The 16480-nt window shown below is 40.8% G+C and overlaps 1 protein-coding gene across 9 annotated transcripts in view; it reads left to right on the top strand.

Annotated features, from left to right (window-relative positions):
• LOC126292237 (uncharacterized) overlaps positions 1-16139 on the top strand; it is a 277635-nt gene extending 261496 nt beyond the window's left edge. For 5 of the 9 annotated variants that reach the window (XM_049986122.1, XM_049986115.1, XM_049986120.1 and 2 more), the window contains 3 exons: positions 10264-10515; positions 11431-12206; positions 12504-16139. In XM_049986122.1, the coding sequence (XP_049842079.1) occupies positions 10264-10515; positions 11431-12206; positions 12504-12859 (1384 nt within the window). In that variant the 3' untranslated portion in view covers positions 12860-16139. Of the gene's footprint in view, positions 1-10263; positions 10516-11430 lie in introns of all 9 variants that reach the window. The other 4 variants (XM_049986119.1, XM_049986114.1, XM_049986118.1 and 1 more) reach the window with 1 other exon arrangement.
• Positions 16140-16480: the final 341 nt, after the last annotated feature.

Below are 16480 nucleotides of genomic sequence, written 5' to 3'. Positions count from 1 at the left end.
TGTAATTCTGTCAGAGACAGCAAAGGACTTGGAAGAGCAGTTGAACGGAATGGATAGTGTCTTGAATGGAGGATATAAGATGATCATCAAGAAAAGCAAAACGAGGATAATGGAATGTAGTCGAATTAAGTTAGGTGATGCTGAGGGAATTAGATTAGGAAATGAGACACTTAAAGTAGTAAGGGAGGTTTGCTATTTGGGGAGCAAAATAACTGATGATGGTCGAAGTAGAGAGGATATAAAATGTAGACTGGGAATGGCAGGGAAAGTTTGTGGTACAACTTGACCAGAAGAAGGGATCGGTTGGTAGGACATGTTCTGAGGCATCAAGGGATCACCAATTTCGTATTGGAGGGCAGCGTGGAGGGTAAAAATCGTAGAGGGAGACCAAGAGATCACTACACTAAGCAGATTCAGAAGGATGTAGGTTGCAGTAGATACTGGGAGTTGAAAAAGCTTGCACAGGATAGAGTAGCATGGAGAGCTGCATCAAACCAGTCTCAGGACTGAAGACCACAACAACAACAACATGGGTAGTCAGGCAGCAGTTAGAGGTGACGGTAAATTGAGTTCATGGTTCAGAGTAGTTCCAGGGGTAAGAACAAGGCTGCAACCTGTCTCCATTGTTGTTCACATTATTTATGGATCATATGTTGAAAACAATAGACTGGCTGGGTGAGATTAAGATATGTGAACACAAAATAAGCAGTCTTGCATATGCAGATGAATTAGTTGTGATAGCAGATTAGATTGAAAGTTTGCAAATTAATATTTCAGAGCTAGATCAGGAATGTAAGGACTATGGTATGAAAATTAGCATCTCCAAAATGAAAGTAATGGCAGTGGGAAAGAAATATAAACGGATTGAGTGCCAAATAGGAGGAACAAAGTTAGAACAGGTGGACAGTTTCAAGTACTTAGGATGCATATTCTCATGGGATGGCAACGTAGTGAAAGAACTGGAAGCGAGGTGTGCCAAAGCTAATGCAGTGGGTGCTCAGCTATGATCTACTCTCTTCTGCAAGAAGGAAGTCAGTTCCAAGACTAAGTTACCTGTGCACCGTTCAATCTTTCGACCAACTTTGTTGTATGGGAGCGAAAGCTGGGTGGATTCAGGTTACCTTATCAACAAGGTTGAGGTTATGGATATGAAAGTAGCTAGGATGATTGCAGGTACTAGTAGATGGGAACAATGGCAGGAGGGTGTTCACAATGAGGAAATCAAAGAAAAACTGGGAATGAACTCTATAGATGCAGAAGTCAGGGCGAACAGGCTTAGGTGGTGGGGTCATGTTACACGCATGGGAGAAGCAAGGTAACCCAAGAGACTCATGGATTCAGCAGTAGAGGGTAGGAGGAGTCGGGGCAGACCAAGGAGAAGGTACCTGGATTCGGTTAAGAAAGATTTTGAAGTAATAGGTTTAACATCAGAAGAGGCACCAATGTTAGCACTGAATAGGGGATCATGGAGGAATTTTATAAGGGGGCTTTGCTTCAGACTGAATGCTGAAAGGCATAATCAGTCTTAAATCATGATGATGATGATGATTGTTCCTGTTCAACTTTCCTGTAGGTCACAATATAGATATCTACATACACTCCTGGAAATTGAAATAAGAACACCGTGAATTCATTGTCCCAGGAAGGGGAACCTTTATTGACACACTCCTGGGGTCAGATACATCACATGATCACACTGACAGAACCACAGGCACATAGACACAGGCAACAGAGCATGCACAATGTCGGCACTAGTACAGTGTATATCCACCTTTCGCAGCAATGCAGGCTGCTATTCTCCCATGGAGACGATCGTAGAAATGCTGGATGTAGTCCTGTGGAACGGCTTGCCATGCCATTTCCAATTGGCGCCTCAGTTGGACCAGCGTTCGTGCTGGACATGCAGACCGTGTGAGACGACGCTTCATCCAGTCCCAAACATGCTCAATGGGGGACAGATCCGGAGATCTTGCTGGCCAGGGTAGTTGACTTACACCTTCTAGAGCACGTTGGGTGGCATGGGATACATGCGGATTTGCATTGTCCTGTTGGAACAGCAAGTTCCCTTGCCAGTCTAGGAATGGTAGAACGATGGGTTCGATGACGGTTTGGATGTGCCGTGCACTATTCAGTGTCCCCTCGACGATCACCAGAGGTGTACGGCCAGTGTAGGAGATCGCTCCCCACACCATGATGCCGGGTGTTGCCCCTGTGTGCCTCGGCCTCGGTCGTATGCAGTCCTGATTGTGGCGCTCACCTGCACGGCGCCAAACACGCATACGACCATCATTGGCACCAAGGCAGAAGCGACTCTCATCGCTGAAGACGACACGTCTCCGTTCGTCCCTCCATTCACGCCTGTCGCGACACCACTGGAGGCAGGCTGCACGATGTTGGGGCGTGAGTGGAAGACGGCCTAACGGTGTGTGGGACCGAAGCCCAGCTTCATAGAGACGGTTGTGAATGGTCCTCGCCGATACCCCAGGAGCAACAGTGTCCCCAATTTGCCGAGAAGTGGCGGTGCAGTCCCCTACGGCACTGCATAGGATCCTACGGTCTTGGCGTGCATCCGTGCGTCGCTGTGGTCCGGTCCCACATCGACGGGCACATGCACCATCCGCCGACCACTGGCGACAACATCGATGTACTGTGGAGACCTCACGCCCCACGTGTTGAGCAATTCGGCGGTACGTCCACCCGGCCTTCCGCATGCCCACTATACGCCCTCGCTCAAACATACGGTTCACGTCCACGCTGTCGCGGCATGATACCAGTGTTAACGACTGCGATGGAGCTCCGTATGCCATGGCAAACTGGCTGACACTGACGGCGGCGGTGCACAAATGTTGCGCAGCTAGTGCCATTCGACGGCCAACACCGCGGTTCCTGGTGTGTCCGCTGTGCCGTGCGTGTGATCATTGCTTGTACAGCCCTCTCGCAGTGTCCGGAGCAAGTATGGTGGGTCTGACACACCGGTGTCAATGTGTTCTTTTTTCCATTTCCAGGAGTGTAATAGTGCTGTATATTTTCTTCATTGTTTTTGTAATTGCCACAAAATCTGTTTCCTTTTTATGGTAACTTTCCAAGTTCCAATAGATCATTTTTTTCTTGTTCTGTTTCTTGCCTATGCTGTACCCTGGTAATCAGTTGTCTTTAGAGGCTGCATTCTGCAAGTACATTGATTCGCATTTTCCTGCAGCGGGTTCAGAGTTAGCTGCAAATTGTTTTATTGGGCACATTTAGATTACATTGATTCACAACAAACTCATTTTGGTGGAATTGCCATTTTTGAGTGATCCTGTTGAGATGTTATAACTGTTCTGGTGTACTTATGTCTATGTATTTTCTATGTCATATCACATTATACTGTACTTATGTCTAGATGGAATGACATCCATAATGCATCTTGATCTGATTTTTCTGTCTGGTAATATGTTGTTGTTACTATGAATCATTTTGTTTCATTTGTATTAGACTTTTAGTGGTTTTATATAGTATATTTTGACATTTGTTTGACAGTTTTCATTCCAGCTAAATCCATCTCTTCCAGCGTAACAAATTTATACACTGACTAGAAACAATTCATCAGCAATTTAATAGTTACCATCCACAAATAAAATATTCATATGAACAGAGCAGAACAGATCCATAAATTTTCTGGACCTAAAAACAAGCAATAGTAACAACCACTACAATTTCAAAATTCACAAAAATCCTAAAACAATGTACATAATCATAAATAAAACTTCATGTCACACAAATTCCCATAAATATGTATATTTCAGGTCAATGATCAATAGAAATATATATTTATCTCTCAACACTAATGCTACATAAAATGAAACAACAACACTACAGTATGTAACACAAAGAAATGATTTTAGCCCCATCACAGTGCTAAAATATATTTAGGAAGGAGAAATTCTGATCTCTGCCATGTTCAGGCAATGAAAGAATTCATTGACAACAGCCAGGATTCAAACATGGGTCTCCTACTTACTAGGCAGGTACATTAACCATCTACGTCACCTTGGTGCAGTGGTTAGACACAACTTTATGGACTACCCAAGCACACTTCTCCCCTCAGTCCAAATTCCCATTTTCTCCACACTACCAAAGTAACGTGTCCTATCCCTTTTTCCTCTGTTTACTTATCGCATCATATGAAGTCCTGCACGAGGTCAGGCGAAGAGTGCTCTGCACTGAATGATCATATTAACCTTAGATTACATGAACAATAGACAATGTCTGTGACAGGTAAACTGGCATAAGGAAGAGAGGATGAAAATGAAATAAGGCCAACTGATGTACCAACAACAAATAGGCAACATATTGGACAAATTGATCACTTGCTAAAGAATACCAAAAAAACTTGTGTTTCATACAAACAAGCTGAAAACAAAAATAAGAGGAGGACAAATGAGGTCCCCATTTTTTCTAATCCACAGATTTGCAGAATTTCCTGTGATGACTGCACTCCATTCTATATCAGACATACAAGAAGAAACTTTGGGATCAGATTTAAAGAATGTACAAGAAACTGTGACAGTAACCAATCAAGTTTTTACTTAACACCTCAAAAGCAAAAATCTTAAGGCAGAACAAATCAAAAATGCTTTGTAATTCTACATAAAGTACCTAAAGGTCATGCTATTAACAAAAAATATCCAGATGACATCCTTAATGAACAAACAGATCTGAAACATAAAGTGGTTCCAATACAAAAGGAACTACATGATTCATGATAACACACCAGAGAGGAAACTCACTCCAATATGGATTATGGATGTCATTCCACCTAGATGCAAGTACAATATAATGTAAAACAATGTAATAGAAAATCTTGACCGATGCAGTTCCCAACAATCAGTCTTTCCTTCTCATCCCACACAGTAAGTCTCCCCTGACTCACGGTTCTGTGTGACTTTCCCAAAATCTACCCCTTTTCCAAGACCTCTCCTATCCTTTTGCTTCACACTACTTCTTACACTTTCAACTCTTCTGCCTGAAGAAGGAGCCACTGGCTCTGAAAGCTTACCAATCACAACAGTCTTTTATGTGTGTGTTCTGCTGCCACTTGGTGAGTATATTTTTTATCTATTCAACTACATAAGTTCACCAACAGGAAATACATACACACAAAAATACTATAACAATTATAACATCTCAGCAGGATCACTCGAAACTGGTGGCTCTGCTAAAATGAGCTCATTGTGATTCAATGTAATCCACATGAATCAAACACAACAATTTGCAACTAACCTAGAAATATGGAAAGAAAATGCCATATTTTGACCTTATGTATGCTGTGGGCTCAATAAAGATGTAGTAATGTTTATTGACTCCTTGAGTGGGATAATGTTCCATCGCAGATAAAACTGGTGTTGGGACTGCCATCTATGAGCTTTGGCAACCACAGTTCATAATTAACCTAGCTGAATAGGGTACTGCACTTCTTCTGCATTCGGTGTTCTATTAATCCTCAAGTACTCGTTCCTCGGAGCCTCATCTGCTAGACAGACTACACCATGTTAAGGTAAAGTTGACACCTGGATGAGTGGGGCTCTGTATCCACATCATTATTCCTGTAACACCTGATTATTGTCTGTGACCACATTAATTACAAAAAACACAAGATTTGCTAAATGGTTGATGTCTATACAATCAGGCGTTTTGGATCATAAAAAATATCAGTTATTGACTAGTAGGTGAGAATTTTAGGCTTTCTCCAGAGATTTAACACACACACAAACACACGCCTACAGATAGAAACTATCAGCAGATTGAACAATGGAAACTCCAGGTAGTAATATCAACAATGTAGGGAAAAACAGATTGCTGTTTACTGTAAAGGTAACACATTAAGTTGCAGACAGTCACAATTAAGAAATTAAATGACTTCACAATTTTGAATAAGAACAACTATTAACTGTAGAATGGAACAGTGACAATGAAAATTTGTGCCGGATCAGGACTCTGTAAGCTTGGATTTCCTGCATATCTCGAGTGGTTGCTGTACTATTTGGCTATCCGTGTACGACCCATGGCCACACCCAATTTTCCATATATTGTCAACCGTGCGTCTACAACCAGTACTCCTACATCCATTATGTATATTCCTGTACAGGTCAGACATTTTACTGGAAAGTCACTTGCCCGGTTTTGGCAGATAAATACAATATTGCAGTGAGTGTGTTATTCTGATTACAATGCAAAGATCGTTTGGACATGCATCGTAATCAGAATAACACAGGTACACAATATCGTACAATTACGACATTTACACATAAGCTTTTAGCTATAGCCTTCATCATTAAATGAAAAACACACCCCATTTGTTCGCAAAAGCAAGCACACATCATGCACACATGACCACCAACACTGGCAGCTCGGGCTAGAATGCAGTTATCAAGTGAGATGCAAGCAACAATGTGGAGAGGGTAGGGAAGGAGAGGATAGATCAGTGTACAGTTGAGGGGGGGGGGAGGGGGAGAAGCCCACTCTCTGGCAGAGTGCACAGGGACCAGAATGCCCACAGATGCAGCATCAGGAGGTTGTGTGGCAGGGAGGTGGGGGAAAAATGGAACGAGAAAGGAGAGGAGTGGGAAGGAATGGGCAGATGTCTTGGCAGAGGGCAGAAAACAGTGAGTGTGGGAGGCAAGAATGGGGGGGGGGGGGGGGGGGTGATAGGACAGAGGGGATGGAAACTGGTGGGTGGAGGGTGTGGGGACAGATTATTACCTTTGGTTGAGGCCAGGATAATTATGGGAGCAGAGAAGGTGTTGTAAGGATAACTCCCATCTGCTCGGTTCAGAAAAGCAGTGGTGAATGGGAGGATCAAGATGGCCGGGGTTGTGAAGCAGCCACTGGAATCAAGTATATTATGTTCAGCTGCATGTTGTGTTGCAGTATGATCTTCTTTGCTCTTGGCCACAGTCTGGTGGTGGCCATTCATCCTGATGGACAATTCGTTGGTAGTTACATTAAAGCAAAAAGTTGTGCAGTGGTTGTAGCAGAGTTGGTAAATGACATGGCTGCTTTTGTTGGTGCCAAGCCCTTGGTGGGCTAGGATAAGCCTGTGACAGGACTCTAATAGGAAGTGCTGGGTGGGTGGATTGGGCAAATCTCAACCTTGGGTCTTCCACAGGGATATTATTCTCATGACAAAAGGTTGTGACAGGGAGCAGAATAAGGATGGACCGGGATGTTGTGGAGGTTGGGTGGGTGTGGAACACTACTTCAGGAGGGGTGGGAAGGATCTCTGGTAGGTTGTCCCCCATTTCAGGGAATTATTATAGGTAATCAAAGCTCTGCTGAAGAAAGTTGTTCCAGTCTGGGATGGTATTGGTTGATAAAGTGGGCATCCTATGCGCTGGTTTTTGGAGGTGGTGGAAGGATTGTGGTGTGAGGGGAATGGAATGGGAGATCTCCTTGCAGACTATGTTTCGGGGGGAACAGGAGGTGGTAATGTCTGTCTGTGAAGACCTTGGCGAGACCCTCAGCATGCTGGATAAGAGAGTTCTTGTCACTGCAGATATACCATCCCTGGGGGGCCAGGCTGTATGGGAGGGATTTTTTGGTGTCGGAAGGGATGACAGTTGTCGAAGTGCAGGTGATTGGTAGATTTGTTGCAGACAGAGGTGTGGATGGAGCCATCGGAGAGGCGGTGGTTCAATGTCTAGAAAGGTGGCATGCTGCGTTGAGGATGACCGGGCGAAATGGATGGGAGAACAGACAGTGAGATTGTGAAGGAATTAAGCTAGGGTGGCATGGCACACCTCTCTTCTCCTACTCGTGCTCTCTCTACCTCTTCCCTATCCCCTCCAGATTACTGATCCTGTCCCATGTGATAGTTGCATTCTGGCTCGAGCTGCTGGTGTCGGCAGTCATCTGTGTGTGAGGTGTGCTTGCTCGTGTGAATGAATGATGTACGTTTATCTTTTTCTGCCGAAGGCTGTGGCTGAAAGCTGTAAGTCTCTTTTAATTGTGTCTGTACGTAACTTATCATCTTTACAGTAAGGCATGCTCTAGCTTTTCCTGCATTGTTGATATCTTCAGACTTATACTGGGATATGCGCGATACTGCTAAATAAGAGACAGACTTTGGAACCACAATGTCACCACCAATACAGTTGACACAAAGGTTAGGAAACTCGAGTTGTATTTGGCAGAAGTGAGTTTAACCAATCCAATTCTCATTTTCTTTCATTCCAAAAAGTCTCTAACAGTTTTGTTAATGGTGCCACATCTGTTTTTGTGTCACATACTCTTCCAATCTGAGTGTGTTCTCCACCTCTTATTACATCAATGACATTGGCACATTTAACTCAAAGCTCCCTTGTTTTGTTAAAACAATAAACATTACTGTCACACCTATAATATGCATAGTGTTCACTCTGTGCTAATCAAAATGTGAACATAGAAATTTGCTGTCAATAGAATATTTACTCTTCTAATAATTGAGTCATGGTTTTAGTATACACCAGTAAACTGCTGGTGGCTTGTGAACAGTTGGTATAACGTAAGTAATTATTATTCATGTTTGGATCCTACTGGACCACAATGAGGGGCATTTCCAGAGTTTTATTTTATTTTTTCTTTGTTCCCACATTACTTTCATTGTCACAGAATGGTTTTGTTTACATTCATCAGGTCAAGTTATTCCTGTCTTATTGGTTTTTTTTCTGCCAGTCTCAGCTGTCCAGTCATGAATTTCCTGTCTGGCATATCTAGGTGTGTTACTCTTCCTTCCTTCAGGCCATATTTCATTGCTTCAATCCATTTTATTGTTTCAATTTTAGTTTTGCTGCAACTTTCATACAATTCCACATCTGTCTATGCAATCTGGTTGGTTACAGTCTTTTAATATGTTCATAGAATTTTAGCTTTTTTTCAAATCTGAATAAATGGTGGTGTAATTTTCACTTTCTTTATTTGCTCTTAATCTGTATGTTCCTTCATCAGAATAATTCGGACTTAAAATTTTTCTGATTGCTTTTTGTTCTCCCAATTGGATTTCAATGGTGTCTCTCTTCCCCTGTTTGGAATGAGTGTTTCAGTCCCATAAACACACTCTGGTTTGATGAGTGTCTTGTAGTCCCTATGTTTTATGTATTTTGTAGTACATATGTTTCGTAAGTGTTGTAGTCATTTTATGGTAATGACTTTCATAATCAGTCTTTTCCAGGACAATCTCATGAATGATTTTGTCTAAATTTTTGAACTGAGGAACACTCAATTTTTATCTGTCTCCATCTCTGCCCCCCCCCCCTCTCACCCCCCCCCCTCCCCACCGTCTCTCTCTCTCTCTCTCTCTCTCTCTCTCTCTCTCTCTCTCTCTCTCTCTCTCTCTTGTGTGTGTGTGTGTGTGTGTGTGTGTGTGTGTGTGTTTTTAGAATTTTGGCTGCCAGGTTGGTGTTGAACATGTATATTTTATTTTATTTATTTATTTATTTTCTCAAATTTTATTTGCAGACCTGCTGTTTCTTTAAGAATTTCTATTTGTTTTTGTACTTTTTCAGTGCACTGACATAGAACTTCTACATCATATGCGAAGTCTATCCCACCCAGTATTGGTTCTTCCTACTTTGACTGGTTCATTGATTGTAAGCTAAGATTTTGCTCAGATAATTTTTGCTAACAGTTGAAAAATAATGGGGCAATTCATCCCCTTCTGCCGTTCGAGGTTTAATTTCAAAATGTAATATCTTCGATAAATTTTACCTTATTTAACATGTCACTAATAACTGCTGTAATTTTGATGTCCTTGCCTTATTCTTTCAGAATTTGGAACAGAGACTTATGATCCACTTAGTCATAAGCTCCCCTCTTTTCAATCTACAATGGTACAAGCTACATTCTTATTACAATTTGGTATCAGAGAATTAATTTTACTTATTCATTTTGCAGAGGATCTGTTTTGTCTGAAGCCTGGATGATACTCACCAATTTTGCATTAATGATGTTGCTGTTCGCAGATAAGGAGACATTTGTTATATCTTGTAGTTTCCGTTGTCATGAACAACTTAGTGGATATCAGCATGGAGGAAAAACAAATATATGTTTCTTATGTTACTGTATTTTCCTTTTTCTTTTTCCACTCAGCTAAGCACACTAATATTTTGTCTGGCAAACTTATTTCAGAACTGACAATAAGAGAGTTAAGATGTTTCGAGATTTTTCTTTTACATTTCATAATGTAATTTCTATTTACATCTGCTGCAAGAGACATTAATGGCAACTGCTTTTGTACTATGTTTGCAGGGACCTGCTGAGAAACAATGCCAAACTGCGAGTGCTTCTGATGCGCGACTGCAAACTGGAGGACCTTCCGACTGGCCTTCTGAGAAATGCATCGAATCTGGAATGGCTGGACCTGTCGAGTAATGACATCTCACAGTTCCCCTCAGACTTCATTCAGGATTGCACGAAGCTGGCCTATTTAGGACTGGCCTACAACAAGCTTAAGGTTCTCAGTTCAGATGTACTGCACCAGCGCGGTGGATCTCTTGCAACGTAAGTGTGCCTCTAATTTAGTTTTAATCAACCTGTCTCTTGGTATTAGGCTAACTTCTATCCTTGTCTACTATATACTACTTCTAATCTCTATGGATTACTCTGAATGATTCCATTCTTTGAATTTACTTCCTGAAATATATCTTCATGGGATGTGGTGATCATTGTGATGCCTCTCTTGTCCTTAATTTCATCAGCATCTGTTGAGTATTCACCCTACTTCAGATTTTTTGTTTTCTTTTCTGTTTTATTGTATTGCACTGGCAACTTTAGTGTTCTTACCCCGCCGGCCACGGTGGCTGTGTGGTTCTAGGCACTTCAGTCCGGAACCGCGTGACTGCTACAGTCGCAAGTTCGAATCCTTCCTCGGGCATGGATGAGTGTGATGTCCTTAGGTTAGTTAGGCTTAAGTAGTTCTAAGTTCTAGGGGACTGATGAGTCCCATAGTGCTCAGAGCCATTTGTTCTTACCCCTTAGTTTGTCGATCAAAATGGAGTGGTATACCAGTTGTTAAAATAAATGCAATAACTGTTTCCAAACATATTACGAGCAATCTCCAGTACAGTTAGACTAGTTAGTTTCTCTTCAGCATAATGACTGCCATAATTCGTTACCTTATCAGTATGAACAGTGAAAACCTTGTAACTACCTGAGAATAAATTATCTTGACTGATGAGGGGTACTATCTGGTGGAGAAGGGGTTGGTTGACTAAATGCATTGTAACACCTGTGAGCCTGAAACAGTTAAAAGTTGCAGAAGGCTGTGAAGAATAATATCCATCCATCCCACTGAGAATGAGGTTGTTACAGGTGTATATACCCATCATGCCAACTTGATGGCTTAAACTCATTCTCACTATTTGCAACTCTAGGATTCAAAAAAGAAAATTTGTAATTTTCTTTCACCTGTTACAGTTTGGAACTGGAAGGCAACCCTTGGCGCTGTGACTGCAACCTTCTGCCCCTGGCCGGCTGGGCCACATTGAGAAAAGATGCGGTACCGGGACGGCCCAAGTGCAGCTCTCCACACGACGTCGAGGATGAGCCGCTGCAGCGCTGGTTCCACAGCAAAGACGCGATGAAGTGCGGTGGAGCCACCACGTCGCTGCGCACGGACCTGAACCGAGTACTGTCTGTGGCTCGTGCCATCGCCAAGCAGGGACCGAGCTTCTTCGCGAACCTGCTCCCCGTCTCCGACGAGGAAGTCGGCTTCACCGCCACAAATTACTTTTCGTACGCCATGGCGGCCCGGACCGACGCCGACGTCGACAGCGTGGTGTGGCACTGGGCGCGGTTCCTCGAGAAGGTTCTGGACAGGCGACACCTTCGCTACAGCAAATTGGTTGCCGAGAAGGGCATAGACCAGATCGGCATGGACAGGATGCTGCTGCTCAGCAAGGAGACTGAGAAAGATCCTCTGAAAGTTAACATTGACATCCTGATGGATCCACTCGCAACCACCACCTCGAAGCCACCAGCAGCCAGGGCTATCGAGCGGCCGCTGAGGCCGAAGGGCTTCGAACCTCTCGTGAATTTCACTTACATTATGAACAGTGTCCCAGAGAACATTACAAAAGTAGTTGACGACGGTATTGAGGAAGAGCTGAAGATTCTGTTTGGAGTCATCAATGGCACTAATGCTACCAGCCCGAATGCTACAGTAGCCAATGCGACAGCATCGAATTCTACAGGTAATGTCACGACTGGCTCCCCAAACACTACTATTGCTGCCACAAACGTGACCCTGGCTCCTTTCTTGCAAAATAGTGCTGCTGTCACAACAACACCTGCAAGTCTGGCACCTTCCATTACCTCCACTCCTTCTCCAACCAATCTGTCTTCTGTAATGGCCGTATCTACAAGTACACCTCTTTCACCTAACGCTTCCAGTGTGATGCCTGTCAACACGATCCCAAATACGACCTCACTTGTTAACGGTACTTCTCCTGATAACCGGAACGTAACGAACTCTACTTCGTCCCTGGCAGGTCTCAATGCGACTGCTGCATCTGCCAATGGCACATCGGTGCCACTGAAGAAGCTGAATGCTACAGAGCAGGTCGTGGCTGGCCTGCGTTCGGAGCTTCGCGAGGTGCTTTCCACTCTGCTGCTGAGCATTGATCGGGCAAAATGGGATGCGGCGTACCAGAAGTCCGTCAAGGAGGAAGAGGAGAAAGCTAAGAAATCACCGCAGCCACCAAATTTTGCACAGCAACCGAAACCACCCACTGCTGAAATGAACACGAGGGTTGCAGGAAGTAGTGCAGAAAGCTGTGTATTGATGCAAACTCAACTTACTGTACTTATTGCTTTTATGGCTCTATTGGCCCATCCTCTCGTGTAACTGCTCTGTAGAACTGAGCATGCAATAGCCAGCTTTTGGTATTTCAGCCACAATTTAATATAAAATGCATTTTCATCATCTGTGTGCATGTCATTGTCTTTATTCCTCTTTCGCTGCTTATGAATTGAAAATTCGGGTGTACTTTGCTGAAGGATGTCCTGGGAACAGATGTTTCTTCGAGTGGAATCATTTAGGAAAAGCTCCCTGAATGACATTCTAGGTGCCTATGAATGACTTCTGGCTTGATGCATTATATCTGATCCTTTGATTTAAAGGATTTATTCATTAGGAAAGGAACATAAACAAGCAGCAACTGGCAGGCTTCATATTCTATCAAAAGACATATTTCTTGAAAACAGTGCCAACTGCAATACATAATTGACTGAAGAGCTAATTTTATTACCTAATGAGTCATTCATGGGTAAATAAGAGATCAGATATCTGATTGCATAATATTGGATAACAGACTTCATTGTTTGATTGCTTGGCCTTGTACAATAAGGTAACTTATGTTGTCATACTGCATAGTTACTGCATGTTGAAGGAAGTTGATGTTATGCCTAGACCGCTCACTGTTCAATTGTTCACACAGCAGTGGCTTGCAACCTTATCGAGAATGAAGCATGTACAGTTTCTTGTGAACATAAATGCTGTACTATAATAATTGTATCACATATTGTAGCACATCTTTGTTATTTGTGCTGAAAATATTCCATGAAAGGTGCTTTGTTCATAAATTACTTAGTTATTGCTATTCAATATCTGTGTTGTTGTTGGAGAACTTTCAAATGTTAATACTGTTTGAGAAGTGTCAGTTTTGGTGTTGTAGTTTTGTCTTTCCCATTCTCATTTGCACAGTCACCACTTATTTACATAGATGTGTTGTAATAGATAGCATAAACCACATAAGAAACTTATAAAAGAAATTTACATGCTGTGAGGCAGTTACCAAAATCCAGCAGTAAGGAGTTGAGAATGTGTGTGTGCATGTGTGTAGGTGTGTTGCACGATTTTGTAGACTAAACAGTATTCGTAAATGCATGATGCCTGTTACATGTTTTAGATTCTTTACTTGTTATTCAATAAGCACTCCTACAGCTTTTATATTTCTGTTGTTTTAATTGTTTGTATGTGTGTTCTGGCTTTTTTAAAATACTACATGGAATGAGAGAAACTAGGTCTTGAGGCAAACTTTTGATACACTTGGAAATGGTTGAAATTTTTTTGTTACATATATGACCTCCTCCAGGAGGCCTAACACTTTCAGAATTTGACATTCAAATAAACTTTGGAACAATGAAATTTCGTACTATTTGTTGCATAATAACTGAGATGTTGCTGAAGCATCAAACTTTGTTCAGTTATTATATAATTAAAAATGGTTTTCCATTGAATTTGATCTGATGGTCTGATTAAATTCAGGAATTTATATAGAAATAATTCAAATTTTAATTAAAGGAAAATTTCATTTAATATGTATAGACCTGATATGATTAAATTTAATATGGTTCACTGCTACAGAAGTGGATGTAGTAGCTTCTACTGTCTGTTGTTGAATAATGTGTCCCATTCCATATGCCTGACGGGCGATGGCTCTTCTTTGTGAGACTCTCTGTGAACGAATTAATGTTAAAACACATGTAACTGTTATTACACATTCAGATAGGTATTTAAAAGTGAGAATAAGTTTGTTGGGAAAAGGAATGGGAGTCTCAAGTTCCAAAAGTTATTACTTTTTCATATTTTTAAAGTTGTAAGAATGAACCAATGAATAGTGGTAAATTAAATTTAATGATTGCTTCCACTATCTATTTCAAAGCTACCTTCAACAGATACACCTCAAATATAACACATACATTCTTCACTCACATTATGTTCCTTCTGTTTGACTTACAAAAATCACCTTAAATGTAAAATTTCCTGGAGATGGTAACATATGAACAAAATAAGAAACTTACAGGAAGGTGGTCAGAGCAGCTACACTTACACAGAATATTCTACATGTTACTGTAAAATATTTCCCACATAGTTTTCCATTGCATTATCTCCCTCCCCCCCTTTTCCAAATCCCTAGCCATTATTCCATTAATTCTCTCTCTCATCCCAGTGCTAATTATGTTATTTCAGAAACCCTACAAATTAATCATTTTCTGAATACCCAGCCATAGACCTATATGGTCATGCATGGTATTGTGCTGAGATGAAATAAGAGGTGCTGACTTTTATGATTTATAGTATATTTTGTCATGCCCTGTTAATTGCACAGGAGAAAGATATTTTTTATGTTAAAGATATACAATACTCATTTTAATGTAAAAAGACTGTAAACCATAGCACTTACGAAACTATGCATTGTTTGCATGTGAATCTTGCCTCTTTTCTGTTGCTTTGTTTTGTTTCGTTGTATATTTGGTTAATTCTAAAAGAGAGAAATTTGATAACGCTTTTAAGAAATGATGAATATCAAGTGTCTATTGTTTACATTCCTCACAGTGATTGAAATCTGACAAAAATTAAGCTAAACACTGTTTGAGACTAAGGGACAATATGCAATAGCTAACATATGGGACTGTATGCAGGTACAGAAATGGAAAATGAGATTTATTTCAAGTTGCAAGAACTTGTATCTCAAACTTAATTGTCTCTTGAAGTAGGAACTGAAAGATTGTAAAGATAAAGTTGTGAGGTTTTAATTTTTTTTGTTTCCTGTGATACCTGACTTACCAGCCTACCTCCAACTCTTTTATTGAGACAAGTGTCACAAATTTTTTATTTCACAGGATCACATGTTTGTGATAGTATTGAAGCGTTTAATGTTGATGTTAACAATTCCTGTGTCAGTATGTTCAGAAATTGTTGACAATATTTCATGAAATCTTTTTAAAAAACTAAGAATAAATAAAATATTTTTATGATTTCAGAAAAACTGTGATTTAAAACAATCTCAATCAGAACCACATAAAACTTTGTATGTTTTAGAGGTATTTGCTACGGAAGAAATGGGTAACCATTAGTAATCAAATATATTTTGTTTAGCAAATTTATTCGATTGTGCAAAAGGATTGATATACATTTTCAGCATTTCTCACAGCATTACAAAGGAAGAAATTTTTCTGTTGTTAAATTTTATTGCCTATTATCATTTCTGTTTTCCTGTTTGTTGATGTGATGTGTTATGAATTGCAAATATTCAATACTCTCAAATTGAAGTATTTTCATATTGTATTGCATTGTATTGAACTTTTCTAAGCAAATGCAATTAAAATTGGTGGATTTCTTACTGTATTGTTATATTTACAAACTTTAAAGTATATCTAAAAATTTTAAAATAGTTTTTCATTTAAATATACAAAATTGTCCAGAATCCTTTTATACATCTTCTGTTATGAACTTGTGTTTGGCTTTAAAATAAGAATTTGGGTATTACTATTGATGGATCTTTGATTCAATCAGAGATTCATCACTGTCAATACACATTTGTGTGGAAGCTATATTGTCACATTACTAACTGAACAGTTACAAGCAATGGATGAGTTGCTCTGTGGGCATGTTTCTTACTAAAGATCCAAAGGGAAATGGAGGTGGTGTATTTGTCATAGTAGATAAGAAACTCAGATCCAC

Source organism: Schistocerca gregaria, chromosome 9, assembly GCF_023897955.1.
Source record: "Schistocerca gregaria isolate iqSchGreg1 chromosome 9, iqSchGreg1.2, whole genome shotgun sequence".
Classification (NCBI taxonomy): Eukaryota; Metazoa; Arthropoda; class Insecta; order Orthoptera; family Acrididae; genus Schistocerca; species Schistocerca gregaria.
The sequence above is the reverse complement of the archived record's forward strand: the minus strand, read 5'-3'. Positions and strand labels throughout refer to the sequence as shown.